The sequence below is a fragment of the Tenrec ecaudatus genome, chromosome 2, assembly GCF_050624435.1.
Source record: "Tenrec ecaudatus isolate mTenEca1 chromosome 2, mTenEca1.hap1, whole genome shotgun sequence".
Taxonomy (NCBI): Eukaryota; Metazoa; Chordata; class Mammalia; order Afrosoricida; family Tenrecidae; genus Tenrec; species Tenrec ecaudatus.
In genome coordinates, this window is record NC_134531.1 from 94,134,458 (window position 1) to 94,157,711 (window position 23,254).

At 40.5% G+C, this 23,254-nt stretch overlaps 1 protein-coding gene across 4 annotated transcripts in view; it reads right to left on the bottom strand.

Annotated features, from left to right (window-relative positions):
* Positions 1–23,254, bottom strand: part of MCTP1 (multiple C2 and transmembrane domain containing 1) — a 669,880-nt gene that overhangs the window by 195,000 nt on the left and 451,626 nt on the right. For all 4 annotated transcript variants that reach the window (XM_075543074.1, XM_075543073.1, XM_075543072.1 and 1 more), the window contains 4 exons: positions 3,597–3,699; positions 1,696–1,798; positions 1,254–1,355; positions 823–897 (listed from right to left, as the gene is read on the bottom strand). In XM_075543074.1, coding sequence (XP_075399189.1) covers positions 823–897; positions 1,254–1,355; positions 1,696–1,798; positions 3,597–3,699 — 383 coding nt within the window. The remainder of the gene's footprint in view (positions 1–822; positions 898–1,253; positions 1,356–1,695; positions 1,799–3,596; positions 3,700–23,254) is intronic.

Below are 23,254 nucleotides of genomic sequence, written 5' to 3' on the forward strand. Positions count from 1 at the left end.
CAGGGTGAGCGGATTAAAGCCCCCAAATATATTCAGGGTTCTAACAGCACAGGAAATTATTAAAGATGGGGAGACAAGTAAGGTCACCACAAATGAATTTCATTTTATTTTAGCTCTGTTCATGGGAACTAAAAAAAAAAAAAAACAGAAAAGGGAGTTGCTGAGTACTTTTTTCTTAGCTTGATTATCAAATTTGATTAAACTGTAAATAAGATGCTCCTTTGTGATAGAAAATCAGTTCTGTAATTTTCTGGGTGTTGGTAAACTAAAGAAGCCAATAAAAGTTCACTCATAAAAGACCATCATTAAAATCTAATTAACAGGATGATTTTCTTTGAAAGCCGGAGCCCCCCCTTCCTCCTGAGGATTAGAGGCAAGAGCTCGGTGCTAGGTTCACTTTACACACACCTGCAGGATACCTGTGGGTGGTCTGGACATATATTAGAACCCGGCTTCTGGTGATCTCATTTACACATTCCATGGCAATCAGATGTATTTTATGTCAAAATGATCATTCTTTTGCTAATGCGTGACTACATAGCCTTTATCTGCAGTGCCTACAGTACCCCCTCTCCTTTCTGACCACCCCCATCCAATTGATTAGTTTGGTATTGTCCATGTTTGATCTTTTAAAGAAAACGAGACAGAGAGGGGAAAACAAAAGAGAGAAAGAGCAATTTTCACATAAGCAGATAATAAAAATTTCCAGTCTCTTACCCTCCCGCACCTCCATGCCTCCAAAGTTTATTAGACCTTACTTAGAAGTGTTATCAATCTATAATCAGGTCTTTCCAGCGGAATTAGTCTCTCCTTGCTTTTTACCTGTTTAGAGAGTCTGTTTTCCTCTTCAATGTACTTCTGTTCTTTGGGGATTAAGGTTCGCAAGCTGGCTTTCACCTATATATCAACATATGTGTCTGTTACATGGATTCATCTATGACAAATGTTTACAGCCCCCCCCCACTCATTTCAATTTGCAATAATTTATAAAGTTTCAAAGTCCTGGCTCATAAAATATAAATGCACACAGTCGCGCATGCAGGTGCATCCCTGCCCGGCGCCGTGGCCACCACACAGCCGCGCAGAGGAGAAGGGTGGGTGGGTGTGCCAGGCAGGGGCAGAAGCGTTTTCTCCGGGAGACATCAAGGTTTCGAGAAAATGGGGAATGACAGAAATTCTCTACAAATCAGGAACAAAAGCTTTCATGAAACTGAACTCTTTAGCAGTACAAAAAAGCCAAAGTTAAGACTTACAGCATTAAAAATCACATCTATTTCAAGATAGATGACCCCCTTTGTTGGCCCTGTCAGCTGCTTGTTTTTCAAGACGTAGGCTTTCTGTTCACCATTTTGAATCTGCGGGAAAAGGACATGACAGCCGTCTGTCTCGCGGTCTCCACTGAATACACTCCCCCGGTGACCTTTGACCCCCAGCTGCTGAAACTGACAGAGAACCCAAAACAACTGTGGCAATTCTGACAAGTACCTGTTCATTACCAGGATCAAGTCTGTCAGGAAGAATTAACTATCATGGGATTCAACACGGCCGTGAATTGAGTATGTTAAAATTTTTAGTGTTCTTATTACAGACCTCGGTTGAGAAATGACAGACATAGAGCTGAGCGTTTTCTTTTTCCCTTTTTTCCCCCTTGAGTAAAAGCAACCCGGAGAAGTGTGTCAGGTGAGTAAGACTTACAGACAGTAGTGGGATAGCGACTTTTCCCAGAAAATCGGCACTTCGATCCCGATCCTCATCATAAACCGTCACTTCAAGCACCGAGTGGATATCCTTAACGTTGCTGCATAATAAATACATGTTGGGGAGGGGAGGGAAAGACTTCCTCAGTGGGTAACAGGAATACAAATGTTTTCGTGAAGTCTAGAGACTTCCAGCTGATCGTGTGTGCGTGTGTTTTTATGCATGCTGTTCGCATACACACACACAAGGTAATTTCGGATGGAATCTCCCAGAATGCACCTTACTGAACCACAGCGATGGGCTATCATCTGGAACTCTGAGCACCATTGTACTTTACATGAAATATAATTGCCTATTGAAATACTTCTTAATGAAAGACAATTTTCCAGCTGGATGGGCATAGGATAAGCTTTTCCATTAAAAAACAAACAAACAATGAGTGGTGTGGGTTTTTTTTTTTAAGACATTCCCTTATCATCATCATCATCATCAATCTTCCCAGTACTCCCAAATGATACCAGCAAGGGTCAGAGTAGAATTTAAATAGTTCTTCTTAACAACAAGAGGAACTGTTTTGTACTTCTTAGTTTTGTAGGACTTACCATAGAACTCCCTTGTGTACCACTCTCATCAAAACATTGACTAGATTTCTGCCAGGCGTCTAGTCAAAATTAACTCATGCAGAAAGCAGAAGAGAGAGAATGTAAACCTTCTAGCTACTGTCCTACTCTGGGATGTAGAAATTAGTGAGGTTCCATTATGTCCCAGGACAACATACGTTAACGAACAACTATGTGCTCTCTTCATATTTATGTGTTTGGAAATATAACTCCAAATTGTTGGCATCGTTTTTTCTTTGATAAAATTGTCCACTAAGGAAATATGAGTAAAGAGAAAACAACAACAAAATGAATATATTCATTTCTGAAAACCTACACCCACATGCGAGAAGAGGCTTTATCAGGGACCAATCAATTAATGGCTTTGATAATAATTAAACCTATTCATTCAATTATGCTTTCCAGAGAAAAACACTCTCCACAAACTTCTTAGGAGGGCAATTTTCCTGACCAGGCTTTCATCTTTTATAAAAATGAGGAATTCCTGTTCTGTTTTTGAAAAGTTAGATAATTAAAGCTGATTAGTTACTGGCGCTTAAGTAGAGAAATTACAATAAGAAACTAATGAGGAATTTAGCAGTTTTTCCCCGTACAAAATATAGAAAGTTAGAAAACTTCAAAGAAGTATTTCTATTTGGAGAGTTTTCTTTGGTACACAGGCCATTTCTAAAGCCCAGTTTAAGAAAAACTGAAAAAACAAACAAACCACAAAATCCCCACAAAAAACAGGTGGAGCATCATCAACTCTGAGAGTTCACGATTTCCAAAGGTTTACAAACTTTTTAAAACAAAAGAAAAATTAAGTCAAAGAGTGTTTTGACATCCAGGACAATGCTTCATATTCTTATTGTGCTAAAATGAAACAAACCCAAAGTGAAGCATCTGCCGAATTCGTGACCAGATTGTTTGCTGATTTCAGCAATGGAACAAATAGAGCTTTGTCCTCCTTGGTGTCAATGCAATTGGGGAGAATTTCAATAGAAAGTATAAAAGGAAGAAGCAATTCAGTCAATGGGAGAAAAAGCTTAGTTAAATCATATAAAAAGTACAGTTTTTCAAAAGGCTGAGAAAACAAACAAACAAAGGGCATATTCTTTACACCAGGTTTCATTATTAGGGAGAGCTGAAGTTATGAATTCCATTGTTTTAGCCAAAGGCAGACCAGATGCATGAAATTGTTAATCAGTTAAGGGTAACACCCACACCCACACCCACATCTCAAAAATAAATACCACTTAGCACTAGTTTTCAAATAATCTCAAGGTAATGACTACTTACAATGTGAAGACTTTGTTCCATTCGGGACTCAGGTTTTTGTAGACGGTATGGGTAAGCAGCCTATCATTGTTCAGTTCTACTACACAAAAAGGGTCGCTTTTACCTACAAGAGATTTGGAGTAAACATCTTTGAGTATAAATAGCACCCACAGTTCAGTTTTATGATCACGATCAAATCTTTTTTTTTTTTAAGAGAGTTTTTGGTAAGCAAAAAGTCAAGTAAAAGAATAATTTTTTTAAAAAGCACATCAAAATAGTTATATTTAATTGGATGGTGATAATAATCAGTGTGATTAATAGCAATTTCAAATCTAGACTAGTGAAAGAGCAAACTATATAGGTGGTATTTGAATTTGCACTTTATCTCCCCAAACCATAATCACCACTGCCCGTGATGGCCCGCACTATGACGCATAGCCATCATTCATTCTAGTATTTTTATTTCATTCTACCATGACCACTTTAGACCTTTATTCTGACCCATGTTTGCCAACTCCAACGGACTAATTCCTGGCTTGTAACAGGAATCCACGTAGAAACTTATTTGAAGGAAACAGCTTTGCTGCACAATGACAACATTTTACTCTAATGGCTGAGATGGGGTGTCTCTGTCCTGAAGCATGTATGGCATTTGAAGGAGGTAAATCAGACTCCCAGGGCTGAGAGAAACTCTCTCACCTGAAACTTAACATCAACAATCAATCTCCACATTAAGGAGCAGAAAGTTTTCTGTCTACGGAAAGTAGAGAATTGGGGCATTATATGCTGACAGCCACTCATCCACTTGGCAACTATACTTGGCGACGGCCTTAATAGTTTTGTAAGTCGTGTCTTACATTGTAAGAAACATAAAGTCAGGGGCTCTATGGGGGCAGAATTAATGATATTAGTGTGGCACCTAATTCGTTTGATACCTTATACAAATGACAATGAAATCAATATTTAGACAAAGCTGTCCAGAGGTCATATCTTTTAAACTACAGTATTGATTTAGACTACATATGAGGTTAATGTGCATATTATTAACTTTAATGATAAAGAATAATTGTTTTAAATGCATTGTGAGTTGTAGTCACAGTAGTTTACACTTCTGTGTGGAGCTTAAATATCACTGAGGATTTTCAATTAGATTTTAATGGAGGGAATGCCTTAGCTACCAGTGACAGAGAAGCTGTGTATTCCCACACAGCTGTGTGTTTACTTTCCATATTTTAATTCTGAAAACGAGCTGTACAAACCTGGACTCACCTTTAATTAAATTTATTAGTTTTACATTAAAAAAGAGATTTAATAACAGTGTATTAGTTCAGTGGTCTCATATACCCCTAGATAATTGCACAATTTAACATTATGGTAGTCTTCATAGCTTTTGGTTTGGGGAATAATTTTCAATACAGAATAGAGTACTAAAAGTCTTAGAAATCTGGCAAAAAAGTTGTTTCTAGCTTTGCATCTACTTTTATGTTTTTGAATTTTCATTTTCTTTATTTTTCTTTCCTTACCTGAATTACTTGCACTCCTAACTCATACATTCTATGGAAAATAATGCTAACCATTTTTTTGTTCAGCAAAATGTATGATGAGAGATTTAATTTGATACATCAATGACTGTGCTTTCTCCCATAAAAATCAAGTAGTAGCATAAAAACACAGACTAAAATAGTTTTTCAAACCTCTTATATCCTTAGACTCAGATGAAAATCTCCTTTATGCTTAAGTTTGTGCTGCATGCGCTATTATAAAGAATAAAGAACAAAGAATATAAACTACAGCCTCAAGTAGTTTATAAAAGGATTGGAAAATTGTGTACCAGTAACATCCAGTGAAAAAATGATGGCCATGTCAAAGCAGTAACTTCCTTTTTTTGCTTTTCCACTATTTGTAAAACTTCTGTGTGAATGATTCGCTTTGGAAACAAAGGAAGGAGAAGCTCAACTCTCACACTCTCCCAGAAATCTGTAATGGTTTCCCTCCTAGAAGGATCCTGGAGGGGACAGTCCCAATCCCAACTACGTGGACACCTGGCCCTCCCCATAGAAGAATTTATTTCAGAGGATAGCACTGAAGCTGCAGCTCAGGGAGAGGCACATGTGATCAGAACACATGGGAGCAAAAGAGAGTGGAGCACATCCTGGCCCACCAGGCCTTGAGGACAAGATTCCTGCTTAGAGAAGTGAATCCACAGAGAAAAGACCATCTGGCCAACCCCACTATGAGACACAACATCCCTCACTGACCCATAGCCCTACAGGGGACAACACTGGAGACACAGTGTGGAATTCTGCCCGATCTGACCCCACCACACCGAGGCAAAACACTAAGGGCATGTAATACAACAGCAAGGGAAACAGAGCAATGAAGTCCCCAGGGAATACCAAAAATAGACTTTGAGGCCTTGGCTTGGCACCCCATCAGACTCAACTGGAAAATACTCGTAAAGGCCAACAAACATCCTTGAACTAATTACAGGCTTTTCTTTTTTGTTGTTGTTGGTTTTTTTTTTTTGGTCTTTTTGTCATTGGCTTTTTGTTGTTGTTTTGTTGTGTTTTATTGCTTTGTTTTGCTCTGGGTTTTTTTTGTGCATGTTATTATCTCCGCAGGCCTGTCTAAATAAAATAGGCTGGATGAACAATCTGGAGGAGAAAACAATGAGACTGATGGTTCTGGGGTGACATGAGAGAGGGGGAGGTGGAGGGAAAGGAAGTGGTGTTAACAAGCACAGGGACAAGGGAACAACAAGTGATCCAAATCGGTGGGAAGGAGGGTATAGGAGTCCTGGTAGGGTGTGATCAAGGGTAATGTAACTGAGAGGAATTACTGAAACCCAAATGAAGGCTGAACATGACAGTGGGGCAAGGGGAAAGTAAAAGAAAATAGAGGAAAGAACTAGGAGGCAAAGGGAATCTATAGCGGTCTATACAGGCATGTACATATGTAAATACATTTATATATGACATTGGGGAAATAGATGTATGTGCATATATTTATAGGTTTAGTATTAAGGTAGCAGATAGACATTTTGCCTCCACTCAAGTACTCCTCAATGCAAGAATACTTTGTTCTATTAAACTGGCTAAGATAGTTTATTGTGCCAGCCTGGCTGATAAACACAAGTGGGATTAATTGAAGGGCGGAGAGATAAATGGCTCAGTGACACTCACCTTTCTTGTCTCTTGCTCTTTAATCATTGGACCAGTGTGCAGCTTCCTTGATTGTTCTGTGCCTCAATTTACAGGATACACTACCTGTGGGACGCCTAGCCTGTGGACTGTGTCGCTGTAAGTTGAGGTCCCTTTAAGACCAGACGATTGGAATGTACATCTCTGGAGCTGGGACTGACAGTTGGTGACCTGGCTGACAGTTGGTGAAATACCTTGCTGTTTGCTGCCTGTGCTGGGATAGCCTGGCTCTCTCTACAGAGGATGATCTGGCGGCTCTCAAGATTTGACGGACTGCCAGTGTCTCACAACTCTCTCACGGGAGTGAGTTGCACTGAGCCATTTGTACTGCTTTATAATTTAACTGTTCATTTCTTGTATTATCTATCTGTATATAATTTAACAGTTAATTTTTGTGTTATATATCTGTCTTTATAAATATATATAAGTATATATATGCATATACATATATATGTATATATATAAAATTATCAGCAATCTGGTTTTATCTCTCTAGAGAACCCTGTCTAACACACTGGCATTCCATGATGCTCACTTTCCTGACACGATTGCTGAAGATATGGTAAAGAAAGCTGATGGTGACTGGCAATCAAAAGATATAGCATCTGGAGTCTTAAAGGCTTCAAAGTAAACAAGCAGCCATCTAGCTCAGAAGCAACAAAGCCCACATGGAAGAAACACACCAGCCTGTGTGATCATGAGGTATTGAAAGGATCAGGTATCAGGCATCATCAGAACAAAAACTCAAATCATTGTGAATAAGAGGGAGTGTGGACTGGGGACTCCAAGACCCATCTGTAGGCAACTGGACATCCCCTTACAGAGGGTCCTGGGGAGGAGACGAGTGCTGTGTAACAACGATGAAACATACAACTTTTCTCTAGTTCCTAGACGCTTCCTCTCCCCCAACCCCCATTATCATGATCCCAATTCTACCTTGCAAGTCTGGCTGTACCAGAGGATGCACACTGGTAAAGATAGGAACTATAAACACAGGAATCCAGGACAGATGATCCCTTCAGGACCAGTGATGAGAGTGGCGATACCTGGAGGGTGGAGGGAAGGTGGGTTGGAAAGGGGGAACTGATTGCAAGCATCTACATATAACCTCCTCCCTGGGGACTGGATAACAGAAAAGTGGGTGAATGGAGATGTCAGACAGTGTAAGACATGCCAAAATAATAATAATTTATAAATTATTAGTGGTTCATGAGGTAGAGGGGGATGGGGAGGGAGGGGGGAAATGGGAGCCAATACCAAGAGCTCAAGCAGAAAGCAAATGTTTTGAGAATGATGCTGGCAATGAATGTACAAATGTGCTTGACACAATGGATGGATGGATGGATTGTGATAAGAGTTGTACGAGCCCCCAATAAAATGATTAAAAGAATACAATAAAAGAGAAGGATCCTGGTGGCACAAAGTTCACCACTCAGTTGCTAACTGAAAGGTGGATAGTTTGAATATACCTAGCAGCTCTGTGCAAGACAGCCTTGGCAAGCTGTTGAAACATGATAGGCAAAATAAGCCAGGTCAACTCTGTCACATGGGGTTGCTGGGAGTTTGAAGCATATTGGCAGCACTCAGCACCAGTATAGAATGTGTACATTCCCATTAGTCTGAATAAAATAAAAGGACTAAAGAAAAAACACCAAAACACAAACTCACTGCCAGAGTCCATTCCAAATGATAGTGACCCTACAGGACTACCTATCAGGTAGCATTGCCCTTCGGGTTTCTGAGACTTTACGTCTTTACAGCAGTAGAGAGGCTCATCTTTCTCCTGTGAAGCAGCATGTGGATTCAAATCACAGACGCTGTGCCCAACAGCTCAAGGCAAATCCACTATACCATGACTCTTACCAGTAAAGGGACTACACAGTAACAAGTCTGGGGGATTTCCATTACTTCATTTTCACCTGCTTTATTTGAATTTCTATTGTATTCCAATTGATTTAGTTTTACTGGTACTCAAGTGATCAGGAATAAAAAACGAGTCTACTTTTCTAGTAGCAAAACCAAGAATGAACTTCAGAGATCAACACACACACACACACACACACACACACACAGCTAAAAAAAAGAAAAGAAAATCTTTATTTGAGGTGTTTAATGCTTTTACTCAATCCCATAGAAAACCAACCAACCAACCAAGCAGCAAGCCATTTCTAACTACTAGCAAACCTGTGTAGGGTTTCTGAGGTCTTATAAATCCGTAGGAGTGGATAGCCTCGTCTTTGTCTTGGGAAATGGCCAGTGGATTCTAATAGTTGACTTTGCAGTTAGCAGTCCAATGCTTATCCTATAGCACCACCAAAGCCCTGGCAACCACATAGAGAGACATCCAAATGGCTACTTTCTTTACTATTAAACAAGTCCTAGTGGTGGAGAGGATTAAGCATTGGGCTACTGAAAGCAAGGTTGGTGGCTTCAACTCATAAGCCACTCTATCGGGGAAAGATAAGGCTTTCTGTTCTCAAAAAAGATTTATAGCCTTGGAGACCCATAGCGGCAGTTCTACTCTGCCTGGGGTTTTAATGAATCAGAATGGATTCAGTGGCATTGAGTTTGGTTCATTACTATATCCTTATCTGCTGACAAAAGACCTAGAGTCAGGGATTGACTGAAGGATCTTTAAGAAATCAACTCATATATTTGAGTTGAGCTGATTCTGACTTTTGGCAATAATTTCAGAAGTAGATTGCCAGATTTTTCTTTTGAGATGCATCTGGGTGGACTTGAACCATCAACCTTTTGGTTATTAGCTGAGCCTCTCACTGCTTTGCAATAACCAGGGACTCCAAAGAAACGAAATGGATTCTCCATGTTTGGCACTTACCATATCTCAATAAATTGATACATTAAAATTTCATCAAACCTCTGCAGAAGAGGTAATAGAGAATCCAACTTTACTTGTCTTTGGTTTATTACTGCTCCAGAGCATTCCTAGTGAAAACCAATATTAGCCATCTGTGGCAGTGAGATTTTTATGCCAACTTGACCTTGTATGAACATGGAGGGGTGGAGTTCAAACTGTCAAGGTGGTCTGGTGGTCTGGTCGTCTGGTGAAGCCTAATTGGGGAAGTGACTTTCTTTTCAGAGAGAAACTGGGAACTTCTTTTCCTCTCATTGTCCCTTTGCCTTCCTGCTTGCTGGGACTCTGTGCCTGGCTCCAGGGATGGCCCCAGGTGAGGTGTTCGACCCTGAGAGCTGTCAGCACCTGGCCATGTTTCCTCCAACCTTGGACCCACATTACTTTGCACTCACTAGCCTACTATCTCCCTGCTTCCTGCTTCACATTTTGGCAACATTGGTCTGCAGCCAAGTGAGTCAGAAGAGGGTCCTGGCTGGCATTGGACCTATGGACTTGGCTGGGGCACCTTCTTGATGGAAAGTTGCTTCTTTGCATGAAGTTCTTTTGTGTTCATGATGAATGTCACTGGATTTTTTATTTTCTCTAGTCAACACAGCCTAAAACATCATCTATCTCCCCTTCTCTGTGTCACTCTTTGCTATTGGAAGGAAGTGTGAACGTGCTGGAAATATTAGCACAACAATAATGTGAGTTCCTTCTGAGGACACATCCTAGCTGTTCTGCTCTTCAGTGTTATATCATAATTTTCAATTGCCTCATACGCATGTGAAAGTCAGGCATTGAATAAGGCGGACTGAAGGAAAATCAATGCCTTTCAGTTACGGGACTGGCAAACTACTGTGAAAGTACCACGGACAGCCAAAAGAACCAAGAGAACAGGACAGGCAGAATGCTACTGAAAGGCAAGGATGGAGAGACTTCGTTTCATGTACTTTAGACTTGTTATCAGGAGAGACAAATCCCTGGAGAAGGACGGTGAAAGTCAAATACAGTCTGAAAGAGGAAGGCTCTTGGCAAGAAGGATCGCGACTGTGGCATCCAGGGTCTTCCTCTTTTTCTCTGACCTTTCACTTGACCACTTGAGCGGGCATCCTATTCCTTTCCAAGGGCTGTCTCCTCATTGCATGCCCAGGAATATAAGATGAGGTCTTGCCATGCTTGAATCTTGAGGGCATTCAGGCTCTACTTCTTCCAAGAGGGAGCGGTATGTTTCTCTGACAGTCAATGGCACGTTGTATACTATTTGCCAACACCACAATTTCAAGGCATCCATTTTCATTGTCCAACTTTAATATGCATGTGAGGTAATTGGAAGTAACCCAGCTCGTTCTTTCTGGTGGCGTGGTGGATTGTACTTTAGGCTGCTTAGCGCAATGCGGGTGGTGGAAACCAGCAGCTGATCCATGGCAGAAAGATGAAGCTTTCTGCTCCTGTAAAGATTTACAGCTGCAGAAACCCAGTGGGGGCCATCCAACTCCATCTAATGAGGGGTGCTGTGAGTGAAAATGAAGTTGGCGGCAGTAATAGTTTTGAGTATTGGTTTGACACACACAGCTATTTATTTATTTACTAATTTAAGAATGATCTTTCTGCCACTGCATGATTCCAAGGCAATTAACAATGAACAGCAATTGCAACCACAACAGTGGCAAATACACAGCCTTCCATTCTACACACGGATGGCCAGGGAACCTGCACCATAGTTTTATTTTAAGGACGCAGTCTCCCCTAGCGCACGTGTTTCTCTGGTTTGCTAAGCGATGCTGCCAATGACTGGCTTTTCAGTGCCTCAGTTTTGCTGCCTTGATTAGGTGCCACTTAAACAAACAAAATCAATCACAGCAATCCTAGTGATGGACCTAAGTTTCGCCCATCTCCTTAATGATTCCTTCCTTCCTTCCTTCCTCTTCCTTCTCTTTCCTTCCTTCCTTCCTTCCTTCCTTCCTTCCTTCTCCTTCCTTCCTTCCTTCTCTTTCCTTCCTTCTCCTTCCTTCCTTCCTTCCTTCTCCTTCCTTCCTTCCTTCCTTCTCCTTCCTTCCTTCCTTCTTTCTCCTTCCTTCCTTGTATTGCCCTGTGAGGTGCTGCTCTGCTGGCTGAGAGTAGCCGAGTGGGACTGGCTCCAGGATGGTGGGCTGATGTCTATAAAGGGATGCATTGTTTAGATTCAGTATCCTGTAGCTAGCAGTGCAAGGTGTGAAGGTAACACTGAAGGAATGAAGACAAAGATGGAGTTCTGTTTCAGATCGTTTCTGGGTGTTTAAAGAGCTTTACCATGGGGGCGGGCGGTGGAGGTTTACTGGTGGAATTTTCATTTGGATCACTTTTGAGTCAGAACTGACTCAATGGCACCTAACAACAACAACAACAACAACAACAAGGGTACTTGTGCCCAATTCCTGGCCAAAGCTCCTCAAGGGCAGCTACCAGCCCTCTGGTGGTTGAGGCTTGAGCGTTGCTATGGTGCTGAACAGGATGCAGTGAAGATTTCAGACTAAGACAGACTAGAAAGAAACACATGGCTATCGACTACTTCCCAAACCTAGTCCATGTACGTCCTGTCTATCTCAACATTCTGCCCCCACTGTGCGTGGGGACCCAACTTGATGGCAGCTAACAGAAATGACCACATACAAAGGAACATAAATGATACAACGATTTATCTCCCTCGTCCTCATTTCAATCATGACTACAAAAGATGTGTGGGTTCCAATCGAGTCTTCCTTAACTTCCATTATCCGGGAGCCATAATGGGTTACACCTTGGGCTGCTAACCGCAAGGTCGGTAGTTCAAATCCACCAGCTGCTCTGCAGTAGGAAGATGAGGGTTTCTGTTGCCATAAGAATTTACAGTCTCAGACATACGGGCAGTTCTAGTCCGTCCTACAGGAGGAGGAGGAGGAGGAGTTGAGAATGACTAGATGGCAGTGATTTTGATTTTTTTGCAGTAGGTGGGGATGATGACAGTGGGTTGATTACATTAATAATCATGACAGGTGGGAGAGAAGCTTAGCCTTCCTTGAGAACATGACAATTTTCCACGCCGACAATTTTCTAGAGAGATAAAGGAATGCCTTTTGAAGCAGCCATTACTTATTGAGCGTGCGCCCTGACTACTGCAGAATTATAAATATGACAAAGGCATAGGCCAATTCTCAAGACGTGCACAATCTAGTGGGCATGTAAACACACGATCATAATGCAGAGTCGTAAGTGCTGTGATAAAAGTCCATGGAGAGGGCGATGTGAGCGGTGAAGGAATCGCAGGGGGAAGAGGGAGGGGGCGGGGGGCGGGACAAGATGTTGACCCAGTGGAGGCGACTCTGATGATCTGTGGGGACTGCATCTCTCTGCCATCCCCATTGTTCGATGTGAAGGCTAACCACATAAAGAAGACACTAATAATTTATCATCAAGAACGGTGGTAGGTGCCACTGAGTTGTCTCTGACTGGCAGCAACTCAGTTTCACCGGGGGAACGGTGAAGGGCTTGCGTGGCTGTAATCTCTGTGGAAGCAGGTCATCATGTTTTGCTCCTGTGGAGATGCTGGGCCGGTTTAAATCAACCTTTCAGTTCGGAGTAGAGCCTTTCATCATTTAAGAGTTCCTATGATCAGGACTAGTTAGCTGAAATCTTCTTGGGTTTCTCTTTAACAACACCACCAACCAAACCCCAAACCTGAATGCATTCCCCAACTACTTCAGTATAGCTTACAATATGCTAGTTCACAGTCACAGGTTAGACGGATATGTGTACTTGTCATCTGTTCGATGCTAGGGGGAATTTCCCCCAGTGGATTTTTATCAGAAAATATCCCCTAAAATAATTACACTCAGCATGACTGTATAAAGCATAAAGCGAAATCTCCAATAGGATTGAAAACATACACTCGGTTACTCCAGTTCTTCTTTTGGTGGAGAACTGTACCTACGACCATAAAGCACCCATCACCCTTGTCCCCTACGGACGCCTTTTCTGGCAGTCTCAGAGTGGTGCGGAGGATTCAGTGAATGCACAGGCTGGGTAAGTCTCCGTCCCTCGCAACACTTGCTCTTTGAGCTCACAGAACTGACATACTGATAAAGGGCTGTGGGAAGCCTCTTGCCCCCCCTGCTCTCTTGCTACCTGTTTTGTCGGCAAGCGGATAGCCTCTGTCTACGCGAGCTACTGGTTTAAGCATTAAAGTCACTCAAAAGATACGGAATGATCTTGCTCCCCGAATAGCGAGCTAATCCGGATCCATCAGTGGTTGGCTTTGTCCAGGGTCATTTCGTTTCTGACAAGAAGCCCGGTCTGCTGGGTGTGCTATGAAAATGTGTGTCTGTGGAGGGGGGACCCGGTGACCACTGCTTTGTTGCCGTGTCTCTGAAACAGAGAAGGCATTCACTGGCATAGAAAGCAATTCATAGTCACGGGGGCCTTTTATTGGGGGGCCTACCTTGCACAAATTAAGCACTTTGGTTTAATTTCCTGAGTTTGAAATGGTTATGCTTTAATCTTTTCTTCCTTTATAATCAAGGTTGCCATCTGTCCTTTCTACACATTGGAATTTCTAATCATAACGTAAAACAATGTTGTTTTTGAGGGAATTCCATTGGGTCCATCAGGACAAAAGGCAACTTGCACGTTGGCAACATCTTCCAATCCTCCCAATATCAGTGGCAATGGGGCTTTGGCCTTTGCCTTATTCATCAACTGACCTAAACATATTTTAAACATGTGATTGGTCGAATGGCATTAACTGACACTTCTCACTAGGTTCCCACTGGGTTGCCTCTGGGACTGAGTCATAATAATGGGCTTCTATTTTCTCACTGAGTCATGAAGTAGGTTTCATTAGGGCAGGAAAATTGACACCCCCGAGTTGTGGTTCTTAGCCCACTAAATTGAATCTATCTTTTTCATATAGAATATCTGATAATGCCTCCTTTGCCATTATGAAATAAAAGAATAAGACTCACCCAGGATATCAAAATTAATATAACATTTCAATGATCATAGAGGACTAGGAATCAAGTTGCTTATAAGAGAACCACACATTGATTTATGTAACACGGATTTTTGAGTCCCTACTGTGTACCAGGCCACATACGTGCTCTCTTGGAGCTTACATATTCGGGGGAGGGGAGAGTAAGAGAATAAAAGTTAAACATAAATCATAAATAAATGACAGTGTGTCAGAGAGTGGCATATGGTCATGGAGAGCACACACAAAAGAGCAAGAGAAGGGCATGAGGCATGTGGGGAGGGGCCTGGCTTAAACTATGGCGGTCAGAGTGGACCCAATGGAGAGCGTGAGATTTGAGCAAAGAACTGAAAGGGGTAAAGGAACGAGTGGATCGCTAGGGACAAATCTGCCAGGCTGAGGGAAGAGCTAGACAAAAGGTCCCTAATACTGCGGCACAGTGAACAGTAGATGTCAGAGAAGAGGGAAAATATCACAAACTTCCCTGATGGATAGCCTAAGAATTTGGTATATACTGTGCAAAATGATAGCCATTGACAAGACTTGAGTTAGTCATATTTATTTTAAGATACAAGCTGGCCACAGATGACTATAAAAGAAAAATTAAAGCTAGTCATGCAAAACATGGGTTGATTTTAATTATGTAATAGTACCTAATTTTTTGTTAGACAATTATTACCCTAACCCCACGTTATCAACCACTGGACTCCACAATCATTGGGGCAATGAAAATTTCCTCACAAATCTCTAAAGCATCCAAGAGAACATTAATGTTAGACCCATCTCATTCTCCCCCTGGTGACGGAGAGTCACTGCAATACAGTGACAGTTCTTAAGCATTTCGGTCTCCAGAACCTTAAACGATATTGAGGGTCTCAAGGAGTTTAATTTATGTGGGTTATGTAAGAGTAAGTAAAGCAACAACAAACAATACACTGCTACAAAACTCATAGAAACCTTCATTCAACAAAATATAAAATGCAAAGCCATTGTTTCTTGACAAATCTTCCAATCTATACCTTTCTTAGTGTGGCCTTTCTATCTCTCTGAGCTTCCCCTGAAGAATTCTATACTCATCGATGCACACCATGTCAACACAGTAGTTGGGCATTCTTAAGGGACTCAAATCGCGCTCCTTTGAAATTCTCTTTGAGTTTTGGGAACAGAAAAAATGTTTGAAGGAGCAAGATCCAGGCTGTAAGATAGATGGGGTGATGTTTCCTAAGGAAATTCTCTTAGACTTCCCCTCTACCATTAATGAATGAGCACATATATTTGTGCTGGGAAAAAAAAAATCCTCAACACCAATATTTCTGGTCCTTCTCTCAACAACGCAGTTTTAAATTTTCTCAAAAACTTCTTCCTGATAACCCTGTAATTATTCTTGGAGAATACTTCTTGAGATAACAACCATTTGGAATCCCCAGAAATGGTGTCCATAAACTTCTGAGGTCACCTCTCTCTCTCGAATGTAACTCGGTCATTCTAAAGCAGCAGTTCTCACCCTGTGGGTCGCCACCCCTTTGGGGGTCAAATGACCCATTCACAGGGGTCGCCTCAGACGATAGGAAAACACATAAATATTTCACAATATATAATTACATATTGTTTTGTGATTAATCACTATGCTTTATGTTCAATTATATTTGATTTGTAACAATGTAAATACATCCTGCATATCAGATATTAACATTGTGATTCATAACAGCAGCAAAATTACAGTTATGAAGTAGCAACAAAAACAATTTTATGGTTGGGGGTCACCGCTACATGAGGGTTGTGGCATTAGGAAGGCTGAGAACCACTGCTCTAAAGAGACTGAGTAGATCTTACTGGTTAAGACAGGATCTTACTGAGAAACATTGCAGCTTCCACTGAACACAGAGCATATTCGCTTGACAATAAACCTGCACGTGTATGAACAAGACCCCTAGCAGCAAGACTTTTGAATTTACTCTGCTATTTACCAACAATGACCATATTCAAGGTTAAAAATGAGAACATTAAGATATCTATAAATTCATTAAACGTTTTTGTAACAAACCCATTAAATGTTAACGTCAGCGGGATCAAAGGTCATGTGACCTTTAGGAAAAACCCCTCCATTTTATATGTCTGAGACAACGAGAGTAGAGAAGGCAAATGACATCTCTGTATTATGTAAATTATTATGACTTTACAGTCCTCTGAAAGGGTTTAGGGGACCCTAAGTGTCCCTAGATCACACTTTAGAACCCTGACTAAGCAATGGAAATGGATGACGTGCAGGATAAATGACTTTACTGCAATAAACTTGAGATCCAGAACCAGAGGCAAAAGGAAAATTATGATTGTGGGTAACTTGCTGTATTTTTGAGTCTTAGAATTAAGCCATTTTTAATATACTGAAGGGAGCTAGGTGTTTATGACAGAAGAAAGGGAAGTTAAACAAGCTAGATAAGCAATTTGAGGCCAAGGGAAGAGAGAACTACGGGATTTATAGGTGAGGAGCGGCTATGAGGGAAATATGTCAGAGCACCAAGAGCCCAGGAAACCTACGGCAAAAACATGTAAAGACTTGGTGTTGATGCCTGTTCAATAGAGAACCTTGGTGCAAGTGACTTGTAGCGAGCTTAGAGAGAAGCAGTGTTTGGTGTGAAATGAGTCCTAACTGTGTTCCGTGCTCCTTTGTTTCCGCAAGCCTCCTCTGGTACTCGAGGACCTAAGGTGCTGCGAAAGGACACCGTGATCTTTAACACTTGACTGAAGTCCTTTGCGGCAGATTTGCCCGGTGCAATCCATCATTTGATTTCTTGACTGTTTGATCCATGGGCATTACTTGTGGATCCAAATAAAATTAAGTAACTAGCTGTGTAAGCCTTTTCTCCGTTTACCATATGTTTCTCCCTGGCCCAGTTCTGAGGGATTTTCTTTTCTTCATCTTGTACACACTGCAGGCTGCGGTCTTTAGTCTTCATCCGTAAAAGCTTTAACCCTTTTTCACTTCCAGCAAGCACATTTCATTTTCTTCAGATTTCAGGTTGTTAGAGGTTTCCTCCAAACCCAGTGCTGCTTTCTTAGCCGTATAGTCGAGCTTCGTGGATGATTTACTCATCATACAGATTGAACCAGTATGGTGAAAGCATAAGACCCTAACACAATTTTCCTGATTTTAAGCCATGTAACAAACTGTCTACCCAAAGTGCTGCCCTTTTCTAGCAATGCTCTCTCTCGATAACATGTCAAAGTGAAACGAAGTCTCATCATCTTCTTTTCCAAGAAGCACATTGACTGTACTTCTTCAAAGACATATTTGTTTATTATTCTGGTGGTTTATACTATAGTCAATATTCTTCACCAGAAGCATAGTTAAAATGTATCTGTTCCTCTCTAATCTTCCTTATACACTTCAAATTTCACATGCACATGAGGAAATTGAAAATACTATAGCTTGGGTCAGACATACCTTTGACCTCAATGTGCTATGTTTGCTCTTTAATATATATATATTTTAAGAGGACTCGTGCAGAAGGTTTTCCATAAGCAATATGACATTTGATTTCTTGGCTACTCCAACCATGCAGGCTGATGTTGATCCAAACAAAATGAAATTCCTGACAACTTCAATCTTTTATTCTGTTTATCATGATATCTACAAATGCAGTTGTGAATTTTTTTCATTAAATGGGTTGTAATCCACATTACAGGTTGTATGCTATGCATATCACACATTGTTAATCCATCTTTCTTCAATCCTGATAACCTGCTCAGGATTAACTTCTTGGATGATTTTCTCCTACTTGAATAAGTATGGTGAGAGGATACAACCTTAAAGAACACTTTTCCTGATTTTAAACCATGCAGTATTCCCTTGCTCTGTTCAAATGACTCCCTCTTAGTATATGTACAGTTTGGGTCTTTGTGAGCAAAACAGAGTGTTCTGGAATTCCCATTCTTTTCAAGGCTGTCCATACTTTGATCTGATCCACACAGTTGAATGCCTTTGCATAGTCAGTGAAACACCAGTAAACATTTTTGGGGGGAGGGGCACTCTGCTTTCATCTAAGGTCCACCTGACAGCAACAGTAATACTTCTTGTTCCATGACCTCTTCTGAACTCAGCTTGAAATTCTGGCCGTTTCTTGTCGATGTACTGCTTCAATGGCTTTAGGGTTATCTTTAGCAAAATTTTACTAGCATGTGATATTGATAATATTGTTCTATAATTTTCACATCCTTTTTGGTCACTGTTCTTGGGTGATCCAAATATAGATCTCTTCCAGTTGGTTGGTTAAATAATTGCCTTCAGATTTCTTCATAGAGACTAGTACGTGCTTCCAGTGCTTCCCCAGCTTGTTGAACCATTCCAATTAGTATTCTGTTAAATGCTGGATCTTTGTTTTGGGCTCATGCCTTCAGTGCAGCTTGGGATTCTTCTTTACTACTTCATATACTTTCCGTACCTTGAAATAGTTGAAAATGAGCCATTTCTCTTGGCCTGGTGACTGTGTATTCCTTCGATCTTCTATTGAAGCCTCCTGCCTTTGTCAATATTTTGCCCATAGAATCCTTTAATATTATTTATTTTGAGGCTTGAATTTTTTCTTCAATTCTCTCAGCTTGATAATGAGTGTGTTCATTTTATTGGTTTTCTAACTCTAGGTCTTTGCACATTTCATTATAATATTTGACTTCTGACATTTTTGTACAGATTTCCCCCATGTTTCTTCCATTTGCTTCAGCTACCTTATATTCAAGAGCAAGTTTCAGAGTCTCTTCTGATATTCTCTTCAGTCTTTTCTTTCCTTCTTTTTAATGATATTTTGCTTTCTTTATGTATGATGTTCTTGATATCATCCCAGGACCCCTCTTGTGTCCCGCTACTATTTTCCATGTGTATCAAATCAGTTCTTAAGAAGTTCTTAAAGTTTAGGAGGAATATGCTCAAGGTTGTATTTTGGCTCTTGCGGCCTTGTCTTAATTTTCTGCAACTTCAACCTGAACTTACATAGAAAGGAATTGATGGTCTGTTCCACAGCCCACTCTGGCCTTGTTTGGGTTGATGATATCCTTGAGATGTATTCAATTTATCCCTGTATATTTCATCTGGTAAGGTCCATTTCATGCTTGCCTTTTACATTGTTGAAAAAAGGTATTTTCAATTAAGTTATGGATACGGAGAATCTTCCATGTGATCCACAGCTTTGTTTCTAGGCCATAGTTTACAACTTCTGACCATTTCATTATTTCCAACTTTTGCAACCCAATAGCAAATAATTACCAATAATCATGATTGCATGTTTGATCAAGTTCAGATAGAAGAATTTGGTAAAAATATTCAAATTTTTCCTTGTTAGTGTTAGTGGTTGGTGTTTAACTTGAATATTAGCGCACCTACTTCTAAGTGTACAGTTATTATACCGGACACAAACCATGGTATTTCCAATTGCCTCAAATGCACGTGAAAGTTGAACATTGAATACGGGAGACTGAAGAAGAATTGATATGCTTGAATCACGGTGCTGGAAATTGAAAGTATCGTGGAATGCTAAAAGAACAAACAAATCTATCCTGGAAGAAGTTTGGCTAGAGTGCTCATTGGAGGTAAAGAGCTTAAGGCTTCAGCTTACGTGCTTTGGACACATTGTCAGGAGAGACCAGTCCCTGGACAGGACACCCTGCTTGGTAGAGTGGAGGGGGAGCGAAAAAGAGGCAGGCCCTCAAGGAGATGGACTGACACAGTGGCTGCAACAATGGGCGCAGGCCTAGGAACAATGGGGAGGGTGGCACAGGACTTGTGTTGTGCATGAGGTTGCTGTTGTGCATGAGGTTGCTATGGTTGCTATGGTCTTTTACAACCCGAGGGTCTTCTATTCCAGCACTGGATAAGCGAGATTAGACAGCGTGTCTCTATTATTCACAAGGTTTTCACTGGCCAGGTTTTAATTACTGGTGGCAAAACTTCCAACATCAAAATCACACACAATCTACCACTGTAGAATAAACTGCCAGACTACTAGTGGAAATTCAATTTAGAGGGGCTTTTCAATATATATATATATTTTCCTTCTGATTAATGTTGCTAGAAAGAAGCCTGTTCTCTAGACCTGAACCTTAGCCTTTACACCCCGTGCCAACTTTATACCCACTTCCCTTACACCCACACCGGCTCCTACCAACCCAAGCCTTCAGATCTTTGTAGAAGAAAGCATATCCCTTCAACTGCTTCCTTTCTCCAGGTGTCTCAGTACAACGTGGTGGGCACATCACTGTTTTCAGTGTAACCACATTGGCAGGCACATGGTTCACTCTTCTGAAGCTTAAACTCAACTCAACCCCCACGAGTACCCAGGACCCACATCTGATTTCCACGTTCTCATGTTCATCATGTTAAACTCAGCCCATTATTCTACTTTGTTTCTTCCTTCTTCCCCCTCTCCCTTCCTCATGCCCTCCTCCTCTTATCCCTTTCTTCTTCCTCTTTCCCTCTCCTCCACCCTTCTTTCTTGATTATTATTATTATGTGGTATCTTGGCTACTCATAAAAAGAATTCTTTCCCTTCTCCCACATTTGATAAGGCAATAATCAATTATCTCCTGAAAGCTCAACAGGTTAGACTCATGATGCATCCCTCTACGTGGGATCGCCACTGACATGAATCTTGCAATAATAATCATTTGGACTTGACAATTCCATCATTCTTCAGTCTAAATGTACTACCATCTCCTGAATAACGAACCTGCTTCCATGGATCGGTTGCACATCATAGGGAAAACCATGCATATCAGCATAGGACTGTGCTCCCGGGTTGTCAATGGCTGATATTTCAGAAGGAGATCACCAAGCCTTTCAGGTGGATTTGAACTTGGATCTCTCAGCGAACAGCTGAGCGTGTTAGCTGTTTGCTCCACCCAGGGGCCCCTTTCCTATAACCCGAACATCCTCACAGCAAGACTTTTTCCAAAAGTCTAGTTAAATTCAGATCATCTCTGGTTGCAGAATTTAGCCGATCCATTATAATAGAAAATCGTCCATGTCTACCACTATGTTTTGATGGAACAAAATTAAAAAGTAGCTTCAGTGTAACAACAATTGTGGCATCGGAAAGCATGTCTCCGAGCACTGGGTGAAAGCCTAGCACTAGTCCTCCAAGCCACATCAGTGGGTCTCTATTGCTGTACTCAAAGGATCATTTTTGCAATCTTAGTTCCACAGACCTCAATTAATTATTTTATAGTATTTCCCCTTCTTTCATTTCTCATTGATAGTGGGACCACCACGTTCTCTGCCCATAGTCCTTCACCTCTAGAGCATATCAAACCCAATATTAATCTCTTTTGTCATTCCACCTTTTCTTCCAGAGCAGTACCTTCTGACCACGTGACCTGCATAGGAATCACTCATGGTTTCTGTGATTCCTATAAGACACGGGTTTAGACGAAGGCCTTACCAGCACTCTCACTAATTTATCATTTCTGTTTCTCTTTTCACAAATAGTGGACATGAATTGTTTGGTTTTAGAAAAATATGTGTGCATTTCTGTGATTAGAATCTGATTGAGAGTTCTAAGGTGGAATTATTGAAAGGAAATTACTTTTATTTCTACATTAGCTATTCAATCATCAAAGAGTGAAGATTAATGATTTATGTTATTTCTTTGGGAGGGCTGCATTTGTTTCGTTTCATTATTTAAAAAGAGAATTACAGTTTTGAGATATTTAATGTGTATGAGATATTGTTTTCTATGTTAGGTATATTATTGCCATAATAACTTTAGGTATGGAATATTTAAGATGCATTATAAGTTGGGTAAAATTTCTTCCCAAAGTGTACTGATTAATATTCTTCTAAAAGCTTAATTATTAAAAACATGGAAAAGGTCTTAGGTTACATAATAGAAATAAAGACATGATTTGGGAAAATTTAAAATTGGTGTAAGGGTTGCTAATTTGAGTTGAAGCAATATAATTTTAAGATATTAAGAGTTAAAAGTTAGGAATGATTTTTGTAATAACTGTCTTAAGTGGCAACTATTGTGCCTGTGATTACTAGAAATATGGAAAATTACCATTATCAATGAAACTACATGGCTTTCAAAGGGTATATATTTTCTCCTCTTCCAACCTAGGTTTTAGATAATGATTATAGACTCTAATACCATATCTATCAGTTATAATCAGTACTACTAAATATTATGAAGGCAATTAGAAGCACTGCTATTAAATATTGAAATTATAAAAGACCCAACTTGACTGCTTCTTCCTGTAGACAGAATGCATTCTCAGGAGCAGTCCAAACAATTTCATGCACCTTAATTTTCTACAGTAACCCAATAAAAGTTAATCCTTCTAAAGGACAGCATCTTTTCTATTATATATACATATATATCACTCCCATACACTTAGTATTTCTCCAACTGTCTATAAACTTTCAAAGATCCAACTCGCCTTTTTTTCCCTTCGGTTCAGCTGCCTATTCATTTTCCCTCTGACTAGTCCCATAATGTCCAGGGAAAATACCAAGAATAATAAATCCAAATCTCTGTATAAAATATACCTTCGTGACACACTCAAGCTGGAAATCACAGGAACCAATAAAAATGCAGGCAGCCTACTGATAATGAGGTCAGAAATACAAATAAATTTACTTTTAATGAAGACT